The sequence below is a fragment of the Protopterus annectens genome, chromosome 14.part0, assembly GCF_019279795.1.
Source record: "Protopterus annectens isolate FY-2018-M chromosome 14.part0, PAN1.0, whole genome shotgun sequence".
Classification (NCBI taxonomy): Eukaryota; Metazoa; Chordata; order Ceratodontiformes; family Protopteridae; genus Protopterus; species Protopterus annectens.
In genome coordinates this window covers 895,647,613-895,673,440 of record NC_056748.1, presented here as the reverse complement: position 1 = coordinate 895,673,440, position 25,828 = coordinate 895,647,613, and the positions used below count along the sequence as shown (strand labels likewise).

Sequence of the window (25,828 nt, the reverse complement as noted above, 5' to 3'; positions counted from 1 at the left end):
TGTAGCACAGTGTGGAGTGCTTAATACAACAGTACTCTTAAGAGATTGCAACACTACATTACCATAGGATACCAGAGTAAACGCAAGCAGTCCAGCAGTTAGACCTTTATTGTCAGGCTGTTAACCTTTTATTTACATACAACCTATGTGAGACTTTTCCTGCCATATTGTCTGGTGTATTCAGTACATGCCTTAAACAATACAGGTTTTATACTAGCAATTAACTTTCTACTACTTTTAGATTTATTTCTTATGACAGTACATGCAAGAGTATTATTAACCTGCCTCGCGATGCAACCTCTGCAATCTACAGGCATGGGCTTCCCGGTTCACAGCCCGCTCGTCTGCCGCTGTCAAAGACATGAATATTTAGCCATACCTATCCATAATATACATGAGCTAGCAATTATTAAACAGGTAGTGGACTGATACACACAAATGGGACATCCCCTGTCCACCTAGTCTCTTGGATCCACTGATCCAAGAGCTCCCTCTTTCTCCGCTTTAGGTCGGCGTAGTGATGCCTGACCTGCTCACCAGTTCGAGCTATGCCAGTGGCACTGGTGAGGTCACAGGCGAGATGGTCCCAGGCTTCCACTTTATATTGGGAAACCCTGGAACTGGCGCTGCAGCAGTCTCTGGTCATGGTCTTTAACAAGGAGTCCTGCCATGACTTTGGACTCCTGGATGCCCCAGCACTGTGCCCAAAAGTGCACCCCTCTCCCACACCGGTCATAGTGCCTACAGGAGGAAGCTGCAACCAGTTATGAGATGTATTCCCACCTGTTGGGTTTAAATAGGGCCGATTTCCCGCACTTTGCCGTGACTGGACGGTTTTGAAAATGCTAAGCTATGGGCAAACCTGCTTACCTAAGGTTGGCATTGCTTAAAGGGGTATACCAGTGGGCAAACTGACTTAGCTGGCCTACACATTGCTTACACCTAGTAAGCAGGGCTGTGCAAAGCTTAGCGTTGCTTAATTTTTAATTTGCATACAATTTGGTGTTTGACATTGATTTATTATTCATTACATGTTATAAATGTGTTTGGTATCCATGATTCATTTGTACGTACACTGTATGGGGTCCTTGTGTTTATTAGGGGATTTCAACACTTTATTACAATGACACCTCACATCTGGACTTAATGCAGCACTCCAGTTCACATATTTATGTTATGTAGTAGGTTATACAACAGAAAACTGTATATAGATTCCTTTCACATGTTAAGTTTAATATTCCTATAGCGAGGATCTGTTTGATGATACCTCAATCTTATGTACTGCTGTGATAGCTTACTGGTTAACTACTGTGACTGTAGTGTAAAGGGTCCTGGGTTCAAGACCTGCAAGGGCTATTTATTTTGTTTCTGGGCAGAACAGTGGCTGTTGCATACAGGGTGATTAAGGCACTTTTAAGCAATTGTAAGCGGGTTTGCGTGAAGGTAAGCAATGTTAACCTCCAGTTAAATATGCTTACAGAGAGTTAGCTTTAATATTGCTTCACCTATGTGTGCATTGCTTACCCCCATGCAAACAGGCTTAAACTTGCTTAATAGAGCTTAGTCCTGCTTACCCCCACACTAATTTAGACAAAAATGTAAAATGGTTCTTGGGAAGGTGGTGGATTTGGGCACTCTATGGATTTATCATTGATTACACATAATACCTTTGATTTGTATCCCTGATTCATGTGTACATAAACTATATGGGGCACTTATGTTTATCTGTGGATTTTACAACATTATTACAATGACACCTCACATCTGCATTTAATGCAGTACTCCACTTCACAAATATATGTTATTTAGTAGGTTATGCAACACAAAATATTGTTCATAAAGTGATTTCACATGGAAAATGGAATGTACTGGAGTGAGACTCGAACCGGGAATGACTGCTCATAAGGCGAATGTTGTGACCACTACACTATTGCAGTACTGCTTCATTTGCATTTATCTTGATATTTATCTTCTTGTGCCATTTAAGCTCTAGTATATGTAGCTAAGCAATGGGCAAATCCACGCACCTATGGTTCAATTTTATCTGTTTGATAAAAAAAATGTACTTGTTTATATTATTATATTTTAACTATTGCTCTTATAATCTTGGGGGGTGTTGCTGGGGGTATGCAACTCCCTATGAGCGGTCTCGTTCATTGTTATTGCTAAACTGCAGTTCTTGATTGCAGGGGCATGTATATTGTGAGAGCTCTGCTCTCAGACATGCCCCCTGCACTCGTCCACACTCTGTATCCATTTAGGAGCTCAGGCAGCGTGTCTTCATTAATATGCATGCCGCGCTGCCGTGCTGCTCCTAAACGGTCGCTTCCACGCAGGACTAATCTAGTCCTGCACGGAAGATTACTGAATCCGGGGGTATATCTTTTCTAATTCATGCTAACCACAACCATATACCTTACTTTACGAAAAACCCTTTCTCTAACACTACCACTAAACCAGACACTCCTACATGCTTCACATACACAAGCACATGTGCAAATAGTAAATTTATCCCTTTCCCTAGCCGTTACATTAACTTGCAAGCACTTGCAACACAGTTCCATACTTAACACCAAAACTTTCAATATATTAAAAAGTTTTGGCATTAAAAGACAATCCCAGTTACTGTAACTGCAAGCACTTCAGTGTTCCTCCTTTCATGACCTCCAGAACTCAACAGGGCGCTTTTGATCGCTTTTTGCAGCAGTAAACTCTGTTAACTGTCTGTAGAGCTTTAATACACAAATATTTCATCCTAGTTGCACATATTTATGGGACACAGTGAGATGATAGCAAGTGTTACTGTTTAAAGGATATGAAAAATGAGGTTAGAAGAGAACGATTCAAAAATGTGGTTTAATATCAGGTTATTCCTTTCACTAGAGTATGTTAAATATAAATGTATGCATATATTCACACACACACACACACACACACACACACACACACACACACACACACACACACACACACACACACACACACACACACACACATACACGCACAGTGTGCCAGATTCCAAAGGAGTTGTTCTGAGTGTACGTCTGCCTTGTTTCCAAAATATTTGCTCTCAGTGTAAGTGACTTACTTCAGTGTCAGGCCTATCTGTTAACAGGCGTACACTAAGGGCCTGATTCAAAAAGACCTGTTTTCAGTGCAAGTGGTCGCATAAACTTGAGAGCAGTTCTTTTGGAATTAGGCCATATTCGTTAAATTTGTGTTTGCTTACTTATTGGTGTGCAGCAGTGTGTTCATCTAAACTATGAGAATGCACTTCAGTGGAGGGTATCATGTCTGAGAGCAGTCTCTGTGCTTCAGACATGTATGAAGTAAATTTAAAGAAATCGTAGTAAGATGTGAGAGAATGACCTGCATTAAATCTGGTCTTTCACAATATTACAAGCTGTTGAAAAAAAACAGTTAAGCTTAGTATATCAAAAGTGCTTTCTTCTCTTCAGAACATATGTTAACACTTGCACCGTCCTAATTAAAGTATAAAGAGAGATTGAAACTGATGATTTGTGAGGTACCACTACTAGTGCATTTTTTGTTAACTTAGCTTTCTTGTTTATAGGCAATTTTAATGTTTTTGCTTCCATGTTTAGCACTAGAAATGTACAGCAAGCTAAAAGAACAGATGGAAGTTAAAAGGTGAGATGCTCCTTTTATTTTTCTTCTTTTATGTGGATTTGTGACATTTTCTTTTTTCAACCATTTAGCAAATGTTTATCGATGTGAGATGACTGTTGTGTGGAAGTATTTTAATTCATTGTTTTTAACTATTTTATAGATACATTCTTGAATAAAAATAATAAAATGTAGTTTGAGAGTGATTAAGTTTTGAAGTTAAAACTGAACAGATGTTATGATAAAGCAGCTCATAAGAGCTTAATTACTACAGCAAAAAACATTTTTTATTAAACAGCATGATGTCTAATAAAGTGTAATTACAGAAGTAACAGTTTTGTGTTTCAAATTAGTTTTGCAGTCTAAAATGATTTAAAGACTTAAGATAAATAGTCTCTTCTTGAGCACAGGGGAAATGCGTAAATAATGATCCTTTTCCACTACATTAATATCTGCTTAATTTGTTGTACATTATTAATTATACATTAGTCAGTACAGCAGTTGACCTTGTGCTTAAACTTTTCAGCAGTACAGCAATTCATCAGTAAGTTTTATGAGAGTTTTATATACATATATGTACATATACGTGCATATGTATGTGTGTGTGTGTGTGTGTGTGTGTATATATATATATATATATATATATATATATATATATATGTGTGTATATATATGTATATACACACATATACATGCACACACACATTAAAAATTAATGTAATTTACTGTGTGTGTTACAGTTAAACTATAACTATATTTTTTCAGCCTTCACTGTTTAATTTCCTGGTTTGACAAATATTATTACTTAGCGATTGAGGTCTGTAATAAAAATAATGGAATTGGATTACTTAATGTTTCCAGCACTGCTTCAATTTCATTGCCAGCAATGCTTTTATTTACTCCTGATCCCTGTCCTCACTCAGGGATACCCGTTCACTTGTTTGGGGGGGGGGGGTCACAGCACTTGACTTCATTTGTTAGGTTGTCGGCTTATTAATTATCTGACTAGTGCATATTTTCTGAATTTCACATATAGGGTCACCTGTTGTAAGAAAAATACAATGTTGTCTCTTCCATCCATTCCTCAACGAATGGGGATCTGACTAGGATCCGACTTTGGCCACTCTCAGACTTTGAATCTAAGGCTCAGAGTGCACCCCTTACCTGTAATTCCCCTTGTAGTAACAAATTACTTCCAGTCTCATTTATTGCTCATTTGCTTCACAAATTATCTCTTGGTTCAGGGCTTGGATGACATCTAAGTTTGATATTTGGGCATTTTTTTCTCTCTTCCCCTTTGGTACTTTGTCTTAATCGGTCAGCTTTTTCTTCATCTACCGTCTTCCCATTATGATACATACGTTTTTCTCTCTCTTATTTAGTACCTGTTTGGGCTTTAACTTCCTTTGAGGTTCCTTTAAACCATATTGTAGTAGTAGTAGCCTACTGCTGCTTTTTCTTGTTTGTTGTAGTTGTAGTGGTTGTCGTGATGGTACAGAAACCCTTTGGATATAAAATGTGTATGGTTTGTGGCCACAAAATTCCTAATTTGCATGCTCACACTAAATGCATTTATTGCTTAGGGGCCCCCACTTAGATGAGGTTTGATTTGTACTGCTTTTGATACTAGAACACTAACTGAAAGAAGAAACATCCTGGTACTTAAGAGGCTGTCCCTGCCACAGTGACAGAAGTTCCCTGTCAACATTCTTCTTCGTCCCCTGCTTCTAAGATCATAGCAGATAAGAGTGGGAGTGAGAAATGGCTAGGGACAAGTGTAAGGAAAGGCATAAGGAGTCTAAGAAGTGTCCTCTGGATCGTTCACATCCCTAAGGCCTAGCACCAGAGTTACAGAAGCCTTCTGACTCTTCTCCATCTTTTGGAGTCCATTGCAGTTGGATCCTTCAATCCTCCACTCCCAGAGCCATGGTTCTTACTGGAACCAGCATCTCCCGGACTCCTGTCACCTTTTTCTGCAAGAAAAATCCTTTCATAGGGTGTCTACCAGAGGCCTATTTGAAGAGACATTGACAGAATGATGAGGAAGTTCCTCAGTACCTAGATCCAGCTGAGGGATTTCCCTGGCTCTGACTCTTGTTGGAGTCTTGGGCCTTGGTCCATTCCCTCATCAGATCATAGCATCTTTCCTGATCCAACTATTTGACTTTGGGCTTCTGGATCTAAGTGCTTCCTGGGGTTTGTCTGTGTCAGATCTGAAGGCTTGTTCCGTGTCAACTGCGGCTGTGTCCCTGATCCATTGAATTCAGAGTACCTGTGACCTTGATGCATCTTGGAGCTGAGGTGTTGGTGCCATGGTATTGGGCTGGACTCCTTAGTTGTCATAGCAGTCCTTTCCCTTCGGTGCAGTGGCAGTGGCTAGCTTGTCATCAGTGATGGCCTTGGAGCCGAGTCAGACAGTTCATTGGAGCTGGCCGGTATTGGAGTCCATGAATGCTACCAGGATGACGTTGAGGCCTGTTTTGACTTTGGCTTTTGAGGCCTTCAAGAGAGTCCTCTCTTGGACTAGAGAGCAGGCTTCCCTTCCTTGCTTGGATCTGCCTTTTCCCCCACAGAGCTCTTTGGGTCCTTGTCTTCCATATTCTGTCAAGTCAGTACAGCCAGCCCCTCAAAGTCTTGAGACAGTCCACATAGTGGAATCCCCATTGCCTTGGGAGTCCTCCCTAGACCATCCCACTTGGGTTACCAAAACCTTTATGCAAGAAGAGGCATATTGTGACGTTCCTGCACTGACCCAGTAATCAAGGAGCCTTAATCCTCACCACTGGCAACAGTGAGGGATGTACACTGTGGGAGTTTGACAAGTACACACACAGTAAAGTACAGTTTCTCTTAAGAGCACACAGAGATCACAGTCAGTCTGGGGCTGGTTTCTCTCTCTTTCTCCAGATCCCCAATAAGACTCCCCACTGGTAGAACTATAGGGTTGAGATCTCAGCCGAGTGGTCAAGCCAAAACTTCGAGTACCCTCTCTGTCCAACCAGTGCTTCATGTCCCTGCCCAAGTAGCTGACGCACACACTTTGGGATTTGATTTACACACACACACACACACACACACACACACACACACACACACACACACACACACACACACACACACACACACACCTGGGAAAAGCTGGCATAGGTTTAATAATTCTGCCCAGACTATAAGGTTGTTATCACTGCCACCAACCAACTCTTTATCAGTTACTCCAAGGCCCTTACCAAAGAGTGTTCAAACTTACTATGTAATGTTACTAGTAATCCAAATGATAGTCTGACCAAGAGCAAGGCTATTTAGGAGTGGCCTGTACAGTTTCACCAAATAACATATGCCAGTACTGTAAGAGCTTAAATATGTCTCGCAAATATCAGCCTTAAAGATAGGTTTCAATATTTTTAATAATAAATGATAAAAGAACGAGGCCATATTTATTTATTTATTTGTGGTTTGTTAACCGGGAAAGTCCATTGGGCCATAATGAGCCCTTTTAGAATGGAGGCCAGGGGAAGAAAGCTCCAAGTACATTCAAAATTATTTTATCAGTTAATACAAGAAAGTATATACAAAATTTGAGCAGTTAGTACAAGAAATACAAATAATGGTAGTTTATACAATTATAGGAGAGGAAGCTCTATGTACCATAGACTGTTTGTTGACAGTTAATACAAGAAAGTATATACAAAATATGAGCAGTTAGTACAAAAAACAAATGTTGGTAGTTTATACAATTATAGGAGAGGAAGCTCCATGTACACTACAATATTTGTTGATAGTTAATACAGTTATAGGAGATAGCTGCAAGATACATTCACATTTATTGGCAGTTAATACAATGGAGAATAACTATGAGAAAGGAAATAGGAGAAATTTAGGAGGGATGTGAGCAGGAACATTCCCAGGTGGAGGATAGATAAGAGTGTAGAAGGGACTTAAAGGCAGAATGATTTTGTGTGGTCCGAATGAGGGGAGGAAGTGAGTTCCATTTTCGTGCAAGAGAGAAGGCTAATAGGGGTTGTTATGGAGTGCGAAGAGGTTTGTGCAGTTCAAGTAGGTTTTGATTGGTGGATCTAAGAGAATGGCCAGGATGGTGCATTGTGAAAGTGGAAGATAATGAAGGGCAATGGGAAGGACTGAAAATGAGTTTATGGGCAGTGGAGAGTTGAATGAAAGATAGATGATTAGGGAGTTGTAACCAGTTCAGTGAATGTAAGGAAATGCAGTGGTGAGAGGAAGCTTTGGAATTTGTAGCAAACCTGACAATTTTTATTGTAGCAGGCTGCCAGCTTAGCCTTGATGGTACTTTGAAGGTTGGTGAGAATTTGAGCTCCATAAGTGAGGGAGGGGAGTAGGTAAGAGGTGGCGAGGGTTAGCCTGGTTGAGGTGGTTAGGTAGCGATAATGCCGGTAACGCATACCTAGCTTTTGGTGAATTTTCTTGATGTTAGCTTAAATGTGTATATCAGATTTTAGCTGTTCATTAATAAAGACACCGAGAAGCTTGGTTTGAAAGGCTAGTTCAATGGGGATCATGTTTTGGCTTTTTATAATGAAGGACTTTTTATCAATTGTGTAGTTCTTGGTGGGGGAGAAACCCATAAGCTTAGTTTTAGTTGCATTAAAGGCTAAATGGTTATTTAGCATCCAGGTCTCAGTGCAACTAAAGTTAGCTTGAGTAAAAGCAGTTTGAGTTAGTTCCATATGTTTGGAGGGAGAATCAGCTGAGCAGATGATAGAGTCATCTGCATATTGAACAAGTTTAGCATTTGGGATGCAGTGATGGAAGTCATTAATGAAAATATTAAATAAGATTCTCCCAGCTAGTTAAAATCATCCAAAGATGACCACGTGCATCTGCCTAACCTCATACAATAGAAGGACTTAACACATTGAACCATCTCCTATGTGCATTCTTTGGATGATTTTACTAACAGGAATAGATTTGGGTCAGAGGTTTGCCTCACCATAAGGAATCAGTGACCCAACATTGAAGAGAACACATAAATAACTTTCAGGATTACAATTTATAGACTCCAAGGCTAACTCTGATCCAACCAAGATCAAGGGACGTGGCTGTTGGCTTCCACAGTTCAAGCAGGTAACCATAGGATTTTTACTAGCCTTTCTGTTATGACCCCTTAAGATCCATGGGCATAGAGGATACCAGCACGACTTGGAAAATCTTATCCAGGAGAACACAGTATATTTACTCAATTAGTTCCTTCCTTTGAGGAGCATCTTGACAGAAGAATGGAGAAAAGGGATTAATCTGCAACAAGAGCACTGATTTAAAACCAAGGATTGCTGAGTTATGAGGTGTTTATTTTAAGGTAATAAAAAATAGATCTGAAGTTGTTGTCTTCATTTAGTCTTCAACCTGTGAGAAAACGGATCTTCTCACCCTCAGGCATCAGTTTATAGCCAAAAAAATATATATATTTTTCCTGTTTCCCTCTAGTTGTCTTTAAAAGCGTGTGTGCGTGTGCGTGCGTGTGTGTGTGTGTGTGTGTGTGTGTGTGTGTGTGTGTGTGTGTGTGTGTGTGTGTGTCTGCTGGTGGGTCTCTCTTGCTCTGCTATGGCAGAGACTCCCAAACTGGGATTTAGGAAGTGCACAGAGTGTGGCCATAAGCTTTCCCCTTTTGATGGCCACACGCGTGCGTAGGCATCCAGCACCTTGATTCCTCCTGTTCTATCTGCTCGGGGTTCAGTCCCCACACATTGATAGAAGGAATAAACTTATACTTAAGGAGGAATAAACTTATACTTAAGGGCCTTTTTCCACCTCCTACTGTGGAGGCCCAAGCTTCCTCTTCTGCCCCGGCCTCTGGGACTCAACCTCTCACCAAAAAGACCAGAGATGGAGAGAAGCACAGGCACCGGGATTGGCCGAGGAAGCGGTCCCCTGACTGCTCCTCTTCGGCCGAGCCACTGGTGTAATCTCACCAGGGTCTCGACTCAAGTTCCCCCTGGCTCCATTTCCCTTGCTTCTCTCCAGAGCCGGAGGTGTCTTGGAGCCTTTCACTGGTGTCTGCTTCACCACACCATCTGTCTAGGCCGGTGTCAGTGGCCTCTTCTGCTAGGTCCACCTGTAGCCTCTCTGAAGCCAGGGTGGATAGGATGATGTGGAGGGTCATCTGCACACATACAGGTGGGAGTCTTGCCTGCCCCCTCCCCATCTGGGACTGGGGGCATGCAGTCCACCTTCATCCTAATAACTTCTTTTCTGATCCGACTTTGGTTTTGAAGCCCTTGGGTCCAAGGACCCTCAGTGTCAAGGAGTCTGTGGCAATGGTACCTCAATGCCGATCATTGCCTCGAACGGGTTGGTTGGCAGAGCCATAGCCTTGGTGCCAGATTCGAGGGGGTGGCTTTGGCTCCTAGTTTTTCGGAGCAAAGCCTTCCATTCAGAGTCTTGGCACCTGGAGGTTCAGCTCAGGCTCCCCTGTTGATCAAGAGAATTATAGACTCGATTGTAGCCCCAGCTCCAGGGGTTTGTTCACTGCTTGGCTGCTCCATTTCCCATGATAGTTAGGAGTCCCGGGCTATCTTCTCCTGTTAAGAAGATTTTGGTAGTGGCTCATAAGTCTTCCACAAGGAAGGTTTACTTTAGTAAGTGGAAACATTTGTCTGTTTGGGCATCTCAACGTGATTTGGATCCCTTCATGGCTCCAGTTCCTGTTATCTTAGAGTTTCTGGCAGGTAATTTTCAACAGGGTGCCAGCTTCTCAATAGTTAAAGTTCAGCTGGCAGCTATTTCTAACTTCCACACAGGGGATAATTCAGCTTCTCTAGCCTCTTCTAAACTCTGAAAAGTGTTTCTGAAGGGTACCTTTCGTTTTAAGCCACCAATCAAGATCCCACGCGTCCATGGGTCCTTACTTTGGTCCTTCAAGCCTTGGTTGCTTCCCCCTTTGAGCACGCTGCTTCAGTGGATCTGCAGCTCCTGTCTTGGAAGACAGAAGACAGCCTTCCTGATTGCTATTACTTCAGCTAAAAAGTGTCGGAGTTTCAGGCCTTATTGGTTAAGCCTTCTGACATGATCTTCCATAAAGACATGGTATCTTTGTGCACTAGTGCTTCCTTTTTGCTGAAAGTGGCCTCAGAATCAAACATTAGTCAGGTTATCAATCTCCCTGTCTTGTTCCCAAACTTTCAGAATAAGGGAGAATATAAATTGCACCTGCTGGATGTTCATAGACAATTATGTTTTTACTTGCACAGAACAAAGGCCTTTCGCAAGTCTGATCAACTTTTCATTTCCTATTCTTAGCCCTTTTTAGGGAAACCTGTATCAAAGGTCACCATTGCTTGTTGGATTTCTCAGTGTATACACTTGGCATATTCAACCAAATGATCATCTCCACCAGGACAAGTTAAGATGCATTCTACTAGGTCTGTGGCTATTTCAGCTGCCTTTTGGTCCAGAGTTTCATTGGATGACATTTGCTCTGCGGCTACCTGGGCATCTTTGCATACTTTCTTCTCCCATTACAAGTTGGACCTTCTCTCCAGAAGTAGGGCATCCTTTGACTCCACCGTGTTATGGAATATCTTTCCATGAGGGCTTCTCAGGTGTTTGATAGCTGGGGACTCTGTCCCACAGGTTGAAGACCAAATTAAGACAACAAATTCAGATAAAGAAGTTATGCAGTCACCATAACATTCCATCTGAGTTGTTGCTGTTCATTTGTCTTCAGCCGTCCCTCCCTCCTTCTCTCTCTGCCTTATGTGGGCTGTGTGGTGGTCTGGCTGGAAAGGACATGGCCCTTTCTTTGGCATAACTGGTCATTTCTTATTTTGCTATCTGGGTTTTTGTGCCAAGGGGTAAGGCATTGTGTCAGGTTGGGTTGCTATGGTGGGCAGCAAACTCGATCTGAAGGGAGGAAGGAGACACAGGCCATTATGGATAAGGGAGAAGCTTGGATCCGATGCTAGAGAAATGCAGCTGAGTCGGATCCGTCCCGTATCCGTGTTCCCACAGTTTGAAGACAAATGAAGAGCAACAACTCAAATGGACCATTATGATGAGTACATAACTTCTTTTTTGAGTTAGAATTATAATTGTTGAATATCTGCAGACTTGCAAGTTAACAGGTGATTCACAGAAGGTTCTTTATTGAACACCCAATGTAATCAGGAGTCCTCTAAACTCTTTCTGTTTTTGGTAGACATCTTTATTAGGCTTGCTTAGGGATTAACACTGCATTATCTTAAGGAAGTATTTTAAGGCAGAGTTAACATCAGAAAGGACTAATTTGGGAGTAGCCAGCAAAGTTCTGTCCTGAACAGAGAGATATGTCCATAAAAAGCAAACTCTGTCCATCAGGGGAAGAAAACTTTGTTTCCAATGCATATACTGTCTGAATTGGTACCAATGTAGAGCAACTTCATATTCACCTCCTGTGTGTGCCTGTCATCTCATGACAGTTTCATCTGAGAATCAGCCTAATGCTTCTCTCTCCCAGTATGATTCCAGAGTGGAATTCTCTCCTGTCCTCACCCTTCTGAAGCTGGCATTGGGGTGCTGCTGTTGCTTCACAGTCCTCAAATAAGTCTGTGTCAGTGAGGCATCCACTAAGGATGCCCGTGCTCCTAGAGTAGTTCCAATTCCCCCAGAATTGATAGAAAAAGTAGTTATTTTCACAATTTTGATTAGTTTGATGATAGTCTTGAAAACGTTTTCTGTAAGCTCACTACATTTGGACTGCCTGATCTATCAGATGTTGGATCTCCTTTGGAGAGAGTAGGCCCCACACCAGAAATTCTGCATATCTGTCCCCGTGTCTTCCATCTTGTTAGTTTGGTTATAGAAAGTTCACAGAAGTCTCAATAGTATTCTCCTATCCATGAGATTTAAACTTTAAGTGACAGGTTTGCCTTCTGCTTATTTGGGCTGGGCAGATTGGCGATGTTGAAAATGCTTTTTTGATGGTTATTTCTACTTTCATGATCTTGACTATCTCTAAGTCTATATTCATAGGAAATCATGCTTCAGTTTTTTTTAAGGATCAAATGCCTGTTAGGACTAGTCCACATTTTCTATTGGAAATTATTTATTTTCTGAATTGTCCTGAACTACTTCATTCACCAGTGTACGACAGGGATGTATACTGTCTCCCTTGTTATTCGCAATAGTTATTGACTGGGTCATGCAGAAAGCTATGCATGAAAACTCAGTGAGACTAGAATGAGTGGATGACAACAAGCTGTGACTTGGACTTTGCCGACAACATAACTCTAATTGAAACAACATGGAGTGGAATGCAGATAATGACCACATCAGTGGAGAAATGGTGGAAAGTAGGCCTTAAAATGAATCCTGACAAATGCAAAGTGTTGGTCAGTGAAGCATGGATTGACAACAAAGGCATAACGGCTGCAGGATCAATATTAGCTATGACAGAGAACTTATGCCACATTGGCAGTTTCATCTCTCATACAGGTAATTGCTAGAAAGAAGTGCTGGTTAGACTTGGAAAAGCAGGTGCAGCATTCAAATAGACTATCCAAAATCTGGAGATCTAAAAACATTGTACTGTCCACAAAGGTGAAGCTATACTATCAGCACTCTTATATGGTGCTGAGCTGTGGCCAATCACAGCATCAGCCATGAGTAAACTTGAGGCTGCTTATCATAAATGGTTAAGACACATTTTGGGAATATCGTGCAAGGGCAAAGTAAAAAATGTGTGTGTGAGAAAAAGAACACAACATAAACTTGCAAATATTATGGAAAGATGGCTATGCTGGTTTCGTCATGAACATAGGATCATAGGAAGTTACTAGGCTATTGGCCCTGAGGCCGCTATAAACCTAGCCAAGAATTTAGCCTATGTTTAGACAAGTCAGCATCCAAACCCCTGGCCAGAAGGGACACAGGTGGAAGTCCAGAGGTGTATTTTCTGATGTTCTTCGTGTTTCACTGTTGCAGTCATTACATTTGGGTAATCTGCTGGCAGGTTGCCCTCAGTCGGCCTGAATTCCAAAGTCTTGGGTCCTGCGTCAGTTGCTGTCTCCTCTTCCATGAGGTCAGGTTGTCGGGGGTATAAAACAAGCAGCAGACACCCTTTTCTTTAGTCTTTCTTGCCGCGCGGTGCCCGAAGCAGAAGCATTTCGCAAGTGCCGGTCGGCCGACTCCTGAAATATTCGAGTTTGAGTTTCAGAACCAAAGTCATCACTAAAGCTAAGTACCCCGTTGGAGAAATTTTTTTCTTGCTCCATACCGATGTCAGAAAAAGTTAATAATTGTATTACTTGTGGGAAGCAAATACCTCATAAGGATTTCCATTTATACTGTATTCCTTGCCTAGGCCCTGATCACAATGTGCCTGGCTGTCATTTTTTTGCTAGGTTTAACCAACGCACTATTAAGCGTCGGTATATTTTTGCCTCAAAGTATTTTGGAAATAGATTTAACTACCCAGAAATGTCGTCAGATAGCAATCGGACTACCGGAGTACATAAAAAATGCAAAGAAAAGCACAGAGAGAGAGACAGTCGAGGTCCAAAACCGATGAAGCTTCTCCTAAGCCAGTCACCGGTTCGCCGGTACTCAGTGAGGCGCTTTTGCAGCCCCTGATACCCGCTACTTTTGAGTCGCAGGCCCCTACCGACACCCATGTGGAGTCTGGCATGTATGGACACACGGATGTATCTCCCTCGGATGGGTTCGGAGCCACTGAATAGGCACCGACTTCTGAGGGTGTATTCAGGCCTCAACATTTTTATATCAAACCAACGACAGCTGCAAAACCAAAGACAAAAGCAACTTCTAAAACTAAAAAAACGACGCATGAGCCACGTGCACAGGCCTCTATGCCTAAAAAACAGATGATAAAAATGGCTGAAGACCTTATTACCTTGATCAGGGGTTCCCATCCCCCTCCAGATAAGATCCTAGGCAAGACACTGATTATGAATCTTCAGATCAGGTTTCTATTTCTTCTGATTCCTCTTCTGATCAGGAATTATCTATACCTCCCTATGAGAATTCTGATGCAGAGGAGTCTATACCATCTGCATCACCTCCTGAGGATTATTCATTTGGAGAAACCTTGCATACTTTGAGGGAGCATTTTCACTGGGAGAGTCAAGATTTCTCAGAATTCAAAAAAGAGGCTCAGGGATTTCCTTCTTCTCCCTCAGCACAGGCCTTTAGCCATACCCCCTGTTTTAGACATTGTGGATGATGTGTTTTCGGAGTCAAGCTTGACCCCTGACTCCTTACCTCCGGCTCCCAGCAAGCCTGAGAGATATTACAGGGTCCCTGACTCTCACAAATTTTTATTTAGAAACCCTGCTGCTGATCCTGAAATTATTTCACAGGGTCCAAAGGGAGTTAACAGCAAAAAATCCTACCCCCTCTGACAGAGATTCAAGGGCACTGGATAGATGGGTAAACAAGGTTTATACATCTGCAACCTTGGCAATTAGGGCCTTAAACTGCCAGTTTCATATGCTCAAGTATTAGCAACATGTTATAGGATTGCTGAAACAGAAAATTATGTTGATTTCTGAATGTGCAGAAAATAAAGAATTGCAGGAATTATTGCATGCAGCTGAACAGGTTGGAAAGCATACTTTGCAATGTGGTTTTGATTCCTTAGAGGCCTCCTGCAGGGCCACAGTTACTGGATCTGTGATTAGGAGGCATGCCTGGCTAAAGGAACAAAATTTGCCTAATCATGTTAAAGCTAAATTACTAGATGCACCTTTACAGCATGATACTCTGTTTGGTATTAAGGCAGAAGAGGTTTTAAAGAAAATGGAAGACAAAGCTAAGTCTATGCAAACTGTAAAAGACTTCTTATAAGTGCAGCCACTAAGATTCAGTAGACATTGGCCTACAAAAAATTGGTCCTTTCCTGTGTCAGACAGAGCTCAAAGGGGCAAATCCAGATGCCCTAAGGGTTCCAGATACCAGGCACAAGATTCATACAGGTCAAAGCAATGGGGATCTTCTACCTCCAAATCTGGAGGAGATAAAGTGCAAACCTACAGAAAACAGTCCCAATGACTTCCCTCTGCCTACACCAAGCACTTATCTTTTGGCAGCACCCTTAGGGGGAAAATTAGCACTTTTTGCTCAAAATTGGCAGTTAATAACCCAGGACAAGTGGGTGCTAAACATAGTATCACAGGGATACAAATTCCATTTCCATTCTCTACCAATGGCAAATGTTTGGCCAGATCTGCCAAAAAATCAATGGGCAGCGGCACAGAAACAGGTTACGTCCCTCATGGATATGGGGGCAATTCAGCCAGTACCAGAACAGGAAAAAGGACAAGGTTTTTACTCAAGACTATTCTTGGTACCCAGAAAGGACAAGGCCTGGCTCCCAATACTGGATTTATCGATTTTGAACACATACCTGGACATTCCAAAATTCAAAATGCTGACTTTGCAGCAGCTTCTGCCCATGCTGGGCAAGAATGCTTGGCTGGTAACATTAGACCTAAAAGAGGCATACCTGCATGTCCCAATAAGGCAATCGTGCAGAAGATACCTCAGATTCAAGGCAGGCTTAATGCATTACCAATTCTCTGCACTACCCTTTGGCTTATCTACTGTGCCCAGGGTCTTTACAAAGTGCCTTGCACCAGTAATTGCATTTTGCAGACAAAGAAGTATACAAATATATCCTTACTCGGACGACTGTCTCATTCAAGCAGAACACCTGGAGTTTGTGAAAAGGCTTCTAACATGCCTAGGGTACACAATAAATGAAAATAAATCACAACTGGTACCCTCTCAAAAGATAACATTCCTGGGTGCAAGCTTGGAACCAAGTGCCCAGGTGGCTTACCTCACGCCAGACAAGCAAGGGCAACTGACTGCTTACTTCAAACTGATGGCAACAAAAACCCAGTCTTCTGCAAGGCAAATTCTGCAGGCTCTGGGCTTCATGGCATCCTGCATCCTACTAATTCCATATGCAAGACTGCATATGAGGAAACTTCAATGGTACCTAAAAAGTTTATGGAGTCAACATTCACACAGTCTGGAAACAATGATTACTCTCATTCCCTGCCTGCAACAGGAGTTTCGATGGTGGGCAAAGGCATGTCACCAAAACATGGGACTGCCCTTCATTCTACCCCCTGCCATCAGACGCATCAGATTATGCCTGGGGGGCTCACATGGCAGGAAGATGCTTTCAGGGTTTATGGACAGCAAAACAAATGCATCTTCATATCAACCAGAAAGAGATGCTAGCTGTTCAAAATGCCATAACAGCCTTCAAGGATTTACTTCATCCAGGACAACTACTGATAAAGATGGACAACACCACAGTCATGTGGTGTATAAACAAGCAAGGGGGCACACACTCATACCCTGTTTGCAGATTAGCCATGGCACTGTGGGACACAGCTTTGGCCTACCAAATACATCTTCAAGCTAAATTCCTGCCAGGAAAACAAAACACAAGTCTTCAGCATGATAACAGAGAAATGGGGGAGCCCAGACATAGATCTATTTGCCTCACCTCAAAATTATCAATTGAAAAGATTCTGCACAAGGACTTATCACGGACAAACATGGAAAGTGGACGCCCTATCCTTCAGTTGGAGAAACCTATCAGTTTACACCTTTCCTCCTCTACCCAAGGTCCTCCTTGGACCTTGCCTCAAAGACCACAACTACTTTCCCAGCAAAAAAATCCGATCCTGCACAATCAGCTCCAGACACTGTACCCGGTAGCATGGCTAATCATGTAGTCATACAAATAACACCTCTCAGTAAAGCTGTGATTGATGTCAGTTTGGAAGCCAGGAGGCCTAGTACTAGAAAATCTTATGCTGACAAATGGAAGAGATTCTGTGCTTGGGATCAAGCACAAGGAACTGATACAGCAGAACCAACTATTCCTCGGATATTACAATATTTAACCGAGATGCTTGACAAAGGCCTATCTTTCTCATCAATCAAAATCCATGCCTCTGCCATTTTGGCTCATTACAATACAGAGCCACCAATCTTTTCTCATCCTTTACTAAAGCAGTATCTTAGAGGAGCCAAAAATTTAAGGCCTCCTAGAAGATCACCATTATCTGCATGGGACCTCAGTTATGTGTTGGAAAAGCTCACCCTGCCTCCATTTGAACCAGCTGCTACCGCTGATCAAAGTTCTTATGTGCTACTAGCAATTACTTCAGCAAGAAGAGTTTCAGAGCTACAGGCCCTCATGGCTGTAGAGCCTTTTATCATATTTTACCCAGACAGGGTGTCTCTGAGGACAAATCCTACTTTTATGCCTAAGGTGGTTTCCATTGTGGCTCTTAACCAAACAATTCATCTGCCAACTTTTTATCCAAATCCGCAGAACAAGGGGGAGAGAATTCTGCATTCCTTGGATGTACACAGACAGCTAAGATTCTGCTTGAGCAGGACAAAAGCTCTAAGAAAAACTGAGCAATTACTAGTGTCATATGCTGCAGGATCAGAAGGAAAGGCTATTTCAAAGCAGACAATTTCAAAGTGGATAAGGCACTGCATCCGTTTCTGCTACTTACACCATGGTAAACCTGTGCCCAAGGTCATTAGGTTTCATTCCACCAGAGCTGCAGCTACTTCAGCAGCCTTTCTCAGAGGAGTACCAACCAAAGACATTCTACAGGCTGCTACTTGGAGTTCTGTTCACACCTTTACAAAGCATTACCATTTGCCTCTCTACAAGTCCAGGGCAGGCTTTGCCACTGCAGTGCTGCAGGACCTTATAGCCGCACCTAATGCTGTTTAGTCCAGCCTCCCAACCATAGCTTTGGGATTCTACCCAAATGTAATGGACTGCAACAGTGAAACACAAAGAACATAGTACAGTTGTGTACACTTATCATAAATGTTGTGTACACATCATAAATGTAGATGTTCGAGTGTATTCACTGTTGCAGTCCAGGTTACCCTCCCGCCATCCCCTTGTCATTCTGAAGTTTATCTTTCCTTCTCTATCTTCTACAACCTATGTGGAGTATTTGCTTGTAGATGAAGGTAAAGTTTGTATTGATGCATGTGTGTGTGTGTGTGTGTGTGTGTGTGTGTGTGTGTGTGTGTGTATATATATGTATGTATATATATATATATATATATATATATATATATGTGTATATATATATATATATATATATATATATATATATATATATATATATGTATGTATATATATATATATATATATATATATGTATGTATATATATATATATATAATTTTGCTACCTTTTGGGGGGCACCTGACATCGGGGGCAAGAAAAACTAAAGAAAATGGCGTCGGCTGCATGTTTTATACCCCTGACGACCTGACGTCTTGGAAGAAAAGACATCAACCGACGCAGGACCCAAGACTTTGGAATTCAGGCTGACTGAGGGCAACCTGCCAGCAGATTACCCAAATGTAATGACTGCAACAGTGAATACACTCGAACATCTACATTTATGGTAAGTGTACAGAACTGTACTTTGTGTACACTTACCATAAATGTAGATGTTCGAGTGTATTCACTGTTGCAGTCCAGGTTACCCGCCCGCCATCCCCCTTTCATTCTGGAGTTTATCTTTCCTTCTCTATCTTCTACAACCTATGTGGTGTATTTGCTTGTAGATGAAGGTAAAGTTTATATTGATGCATGTATATATAGTTTTTATACATGTATATTTTTGCTACCTTTTTGGGGGCACCTGACATCTGGGGCAAGAAAAACTAAAAAAAAAATGGCGTTGGCTGCTTGTTTTATACCCCTGACGACCTGACGTCATGGAAAAGGAGACAGCAACCGATGCAGGACCCAAGACTTTGGAATTCAGGCCGACTGAGGGCAACCTGCCAGCAGATTAACCAAATGTAATTACTGCAACAGTGAATACATTTGAACATCTACATTTATGGTAAGTGTACACAACCTTACTTTTCCCATCCAGTTATCCAGGTTGCGCTTAAAAAGGGATAATGAGATACTCTGCTTGACATGGAAAGGGAGTCTATTCCACAGATGGGAGAGTCTCTGGGACACAAATCTGTCCCACCAAGTCCTATGTCACAGACCAGGTTGAGGTTGTGCCTGCGGGTTACTTGAATGGAACTTGGCTTGTGGATATGCAGTAGTCCTATCAAGGCTCGGTCTTAGATTGCTTTGTATGCCAGACAGGTCAGCTCTGAGGAGTCTGTATGAAACTGAGTAGAGGGACAGGGCTTTTAGCCTATCTGTGTAGGGTAGATGTTTGAGACTCTGGATTCTCCTGGTGAGGAACCTCTGTGGTCTCTCCAGCTGCTGCATGTGCTTTGCGAGGTACATGCCAAAGGGGGCATTGTACTCAATAATTGGCCTTATAAGGGAAGAATGCAGGGATGTTATTACCTCCTTGTCCCTGGATGAGATACCCTTACTTATTAGGTGGGCCATGTAGAAAGCTCTTCGTACAATGGAAGCAACATGGTGGTCAAAAGTCAGGTTGCTATCAACCTTGGTGCCCAAATCCCTCACTGCTGATTGCATGCTTAGGATGTTATTAATGTGATAATATGTGGGGATGTCACTCTCTCCAAAGAGGATGATGATGCATTTATTGGCATTCAGCTTGAGGCCGTGTTTATGGCACTAGTCATTTCTTTGGGTGAGACCCTCTTGAAGGACATCCACATCACTTGGGGAATTGATGATCACGTCCAGCTTGCAGTCATTTGCAAACTTGGTCAGCTGTAGCCCACTGGTTTTGGCCTGCATCTCAGAGAAGTATATCCTGAATAACAGAGGCCCTAAGACCGATCCCTGGGGTACGCCGCTCGTTACGGATCTACTGCTTGAGGTGGCTTGCCCTGCTTTGATTAGGTGGGTTTGATCAGTGAACCAGTTTGCTACCCATCTGGTGACATATGGATTGATATCTAGTTGAGAGAGTTTATCTATTGTGCCTGAGTGGGGAATAGTGTCAAAGGCTTTGGCCAAGTCAAGGTAGGCGATGTACATTATCTTCTCCACGTCAATGGCTTTGGTGACTGTTTCAAAGAAGTCAATCAGATTTAATGGACATGACCTCCCCTTGACAAAGCCAAACTGTATGAGGTTGAGTGTTTGGAGGTTGCTAATGTCCTTGCAGATCATGCTAGTTAGGCTGATGGGTCTATAATTTCCTGGATCTGTTGACGCTCCACCTTTGTGTAAAGGGATGACAGAGTGGCTGTCCTCCACTTGGCTGGGACAAAGTCTGTACTCCTGCTTTGGTTGAATAAGGTGTCTGTTGGTGCGGCAAGTTCATGTAGGATGCAGCCTGGGATGTTACCAGGTCCCATGGAAACTGTATTTTTTGTCTTTGAGAGGGCAATGATGACCTGTTCGCTAGAGATAAGGGAAGGGGGCCAGGTACTGGGGATGTCCTGATTTACTGTTGGGGGGACAGAGGGGGTGAAGCTTTAGCTGAATCTGTCAGCCAGTAGTTTGGCTATGTCTGCAGCATTTGTGTATGTAGTGGCCTTGACTACCATTTCTGAACAGATCTGGGTGCTTCCTTTGAGACTGCGGACATATGTGAAGAAGGCCTTATGATTGTCTGTAGTAGATATGGCTAATTTGGACTCAAAGTTGGCTTTAGAGGATTTCACTAGTGCTCTTATTTGCTTGCTCAGGCTAAGGAGAGATTGTTTTCGGTTGGGCATCTGCTCCTCCTTGGTCCTGGACAGCAATTTTTTTCCTTTTGTTATATGGTTTATTTATTGCAGATGTCAACCATACAGGTTTACTCTTCCTTGCAGAGGATGATTTTGTCCTGTCGGGTATTCCTGATTGCATGCATCTATATAAATGCTTGTATAGTATTTTGGTGTAGATTTGGACATTGGTGCCAGTTCCTACAGAGGGGGAGAGGGCTGTGAAGCTGTTTATACCATCACTCAGGAGGCTGTAATCAGCTTTGGAGAAATTTTTTTGTTTGACCCTAGCTAGAGGGCAGTCAGGGGAGATGGTGACTTTGAAAGTGACCACTTTATGGTCGGAACTTACCAGGTAGGATGAATACTGTAGGGGTCCTGCAGGGGTTACTTCTGTTGAATACCAAGTCCAAGATATTATCACCTCTTGTGGAGTATTGACTAGCTATTCCAAGTCATTTGCATTGATAAAATCGAGGAATCTCTGGGCATTTATGTTCCGGCTTGAGTAGTTTTTCCAGTCTATGGTTGGATAGTTAAAGTCGCCCAGGATCAGGGTTAAGGGTTGACTCTTTATAGATTCAAAGAGGTCCAGCTAGGTGGAGTGGGAATCTTGAGCCAAATTTGGGGGCCTGTAGCTAGCTATGATTTGACTAGGGGTCTTGTCAATGGTTAACTGCACCTGGAGTGTCTCCTATGCGCCATACTGTTTGACCTACTGTTTGACCAGCCTGGTGGTGTATGTGTCTTTAATATATATTGAAGCTCCACCTCCTTCGGCTTTGCTGCCCATAGTTCGGGGTCTAAATGTATGATAAGATGAGTAATCAGGTAAGGGTGGGGTGCTCTTTGCCTCTTTGAACCAGGTTTCTGTGACTGCACAAATGTCAGCATCTTCCAGGGTTAACAATGCTTGCAATGAGTGCAGTTTCATGTTTAGACTCATAGAGTTTAGCAGCATGACCTTTAATTTGCATTTTGTTGAAATTTTGCTATTATTTTGGTAGTATTGACCTCGTGACTTTTCCCTAAAAAAATGCACTATGAGAGAGGCAAGGGCCTTTGCCAGAAGCCTGAAGCCCAAGTGACACTGATGTAGGCCATCTCTAGCAAAGCATTGTGGTCTATTGATCATGTATTTCCAGGTTGTCAGGTACTGGATCCCCCTGGAATGACACCAGAAACTAAACCAATTGTTAAAGTCAATCATTGTCTGTTTGTATTGAGGCATCATTCTGGGTGATGGTATAATGCTGCTTAAGGCTAGGGACATACCTGCCTGCAGGGCTTTTTTTGTAAGCAAGAGGTGGTGGTACATATATGTTGCATCATTTGGGTCAACCCCCTACCCCGCCCTGTCCTGATCCCCCAAATACTTCCTTTTTTCTGCAAATTCTCTTTCATGAAAAAATAAATAAAATCTTCTATGTTAATAATGCAACAATTGAAGTCACGTCTCACAGGAAATTATTAAGCATGATAGTGGACAGTAATCTTAAATTTTACCTGCAGTTCTGCATTATCCTTGTCCCGACTGGTCCACCTGTCCCAGACAGTTATTTTGTTTTGAAGAGCTCCTGTTATATCCTTTATTCATGGGGTTCCAAATGAAATATCTCAATATTCAATATATCACATAACGGGTTAAAATTTGAAATTGACAAATCGTCAAATGTACGTGTACTGTGTTGCAAAAATCCCACAGCTGTATTTAGAAACAATCAAAATGAGGGCCTGGCCTGATGGTGAAAAGCCTGGCAAGTTTCTGGACAAAAGGTCAAGGTTTACAGGCAACAGATATCCATAGCAGGGTCAAGGTGACTGGCAAACAGGTTATGCTCACTGGGGAAATATGAATTAATGCAGAGTCCCATCACTTCTATGAGCAACTTTAAGTAGAAGTCCTTTGCTTGATGATTGGGAGAGTAACATGAGTGAATTAAAAACAACGAAAAGGCACCAAGTAGCAAGCAGCAAGTAGCAAACAACGACCACAGTATCCAAAAAGTTCTTTAATAAAATCTCTGACGTCTCGGCCAAAGCCTTCAAGGCCTTGAAGGCTTTGGCCAAGACGTCAGAGATTTTATTAAAAAACTTTTTGGATACTGTGGTCGTTGTGTGCTACTTGCTGCTTGTAACATGAGTGAATTCTTTGGCAAAGTGAACCCTCTTTTGTCACTGGAAAAGTGGAGTAGAGTTCTCTCTAGAGGAGGTATGCAAGGTGATTGATGGTTTGCCTTGTGGAGAAGCCTGTGACCTGGATGGGGTAACTGTATAAAAGCCTTGTATCAGATTTTCCATGGGTTGTTGAATATTTTTAGATCTTTCCAGACTTGCAGGATTATTAACCTTCTCTTGTACATCTACCATAATAATAGTTATCTCTAAACCCAGGAAAGATTCCTTAGTGGTCACTGGTTGCAAACCATTGCCTGGTTTCTCTTATTATTGTGGAACTTTATGTATATGTTAAAGTCCTAGCAGAGCACATTAAATCTCTTCTGTCAAAATTTATCTTTCCCACACAGGCTGGGTTTGTACTAATTTGGAAAATTGAGGATATCTTAAGGACAATGCTCCTTTACGTCAAGACTCCAAGGGATAGTTGAGCCTGCTCTGGTGGGTTTAGTTGACTTTGAGAAGGTTTTCAACTTGGTTAGAGGTAGTTCTTTGAAGATAGCCTCCCAATCTGTGATTATCTTGCAATGAAGCCCCCCTCCTCAAGTATATCTTTAAGTAATGGTTTATTGTCTAGTCCCTTGAGTTTGTACAAGGGCACTTGCTAGGGTTGTCAATTTTCTCATTCTTTTTTCTTTTGACTGTATAACCACTAAATAGGTTCCTTCAATACATTTATGGGCAATCCATGTGTGGGATAGTAAGGGCTGTACTTATGAATGATTGTTTACTCCTTACGCAGAACCCAATAAAGGATCTCACTGAGATAGCTGGATGCCTGGATTACTGAAAAGCTTTGATATAATTTCAGGGCAGTGTCTCAACAACGCTAACACAGAGATATTTGTGGCCAGCTCACAGACTGAGACTGAAGGATGAGGGTCGGGATCCCCCTCTACATGGTCGTGGTCCCGTCCCAGATATTTAGTGTTATACTTTCATCATCATGTGAATTTTATGATAATATTGGATGCCAAGATTCACTTCTCAAGCTTTACTGTCAAGGTGCACCCCTTGACTTCCATGTCTGAAAAATATTATAAAGAGGTTATGATTGGATACCAGATCATAATCTAAATCTTCAATGTTGCAATCATTTTTGTGAATTAGAGTAATATTTAAGAAATTGCCCCTGATTTTCAGCTTTTGTCCCCTCAGTACTTGTTTTCTCCAGAATTCTTGATCAAAGAAATTAAGATGCATGTCCTATTTCTCATGCTAAGAATGAGCATCCTCAAGACTTTAGAGTACAGGAAAATTATTGCTTCTGCTGTCTGTATTCATTCTATAGTTGTCTGGGAAGTGGAGAACAGAGGGTAGAATGAGTGTAAGGAGTGGAAAGCACACCTATTTGTCAAGAAAGAGTCACAATAATTCACATTGAGACAGACATATAATTAATGGCACAAATGATGACAAGGTGGAAATATGTAACATACAGTATGATTAGTGAATGCTCTGAAATGTGAAAAACCCCAGTCACATAGATTTAAAGCAGTATGCCCCAGTACTGCTTGCTCTCAATTGTCAGTTACTGAAGACATCATGACGTGATAAGTACTGCATAATATTGTGCTTTACAGAATTTCCAAAATTGAAGAATATCAACTGCAAGTTAATAACGACCTCTACATCCTACAAAAAAGTTATGTAGTCCCATAAAACAATCAGTCCTTATTCTTTAAGCTGATGGAGTTTTAAAGAAAATTCCAAACTTTTTGCACATTTTCATCAAATTAAGTCTCCCTAATTCATTCTTTGTTTTGAGTGTCAATGGCCGATCTTCGTCCTTGTAATAGCCATGAATTAACGGATCTTGCAGGATTGAAGCATGTGAGTGGAGAGCCCAACCAATCATATGAAGACAAGTGCGGAAACAGTTCTTGTAAGTAATGAGGCTTTCATTGGAGTAATAGATTCATTTGCGAAAAGCCACGTTTGCACTCACTTGATGAAACTGGAATACAACTAAGAGCATGCAATAGTGACTGCAGTTTTTTGGACTGTTTTTCAATGAGGTACTGACGGAATCCATAAATTGCATCTCTTTCTGATAACTGTAGTTTTAATAACTTTGATAACTACAGCCCCTAATTTCCTTTTCACCAAAGGTTAAATGATTATGTACATCCTTGGGCCATTGCTTTTGATCAAATATGCATGCCTGTTGTGCAAATGTGGTATTGTCATAGTCAAGTAGCCTTCTAGACATTGATTCATGACGTTTTGTGTAAAACACAGTTGGATTAATTGGAGGATCATTTTTGCAATCCTTGCTGTGAAGCAACATGCCTCTGAACTGGAGATTTTGCACAGCCATTGCAGCCATCTCGTAATAGTGACCTGGATTTGTTTGCCTTTCTTTGAAAACTTGAATGAGCATT

The 25,828-nt window shown here is 41.8% G+C and overlaps 1 protein-coding gene across 2 annotated transcripts in view; it reads left to right on the top strand.

Annotated features, from left to right (window-relative positions):
* EXOC6 (exocyst complex component 6) overlaps window positions 1-25,828 on the top strand; it is a 1,799,203-nt gene that overhangs the window by 483,552 nt on the left and 1,289,823 nt on the right. For both annotated transcript variants that reach the window (XM_044056688.1, XM_044056689.1), the window contains exon 5: window positions 3,606-3,651. In XM_044056688.1, the coding sequence (XP_043912623.1) occupies window positions 3,606-3,651 (46 nt within the window). The remainder of the gene's footprint in view (window positions 1-3,605; window positions 3,652-25,828) is intronic.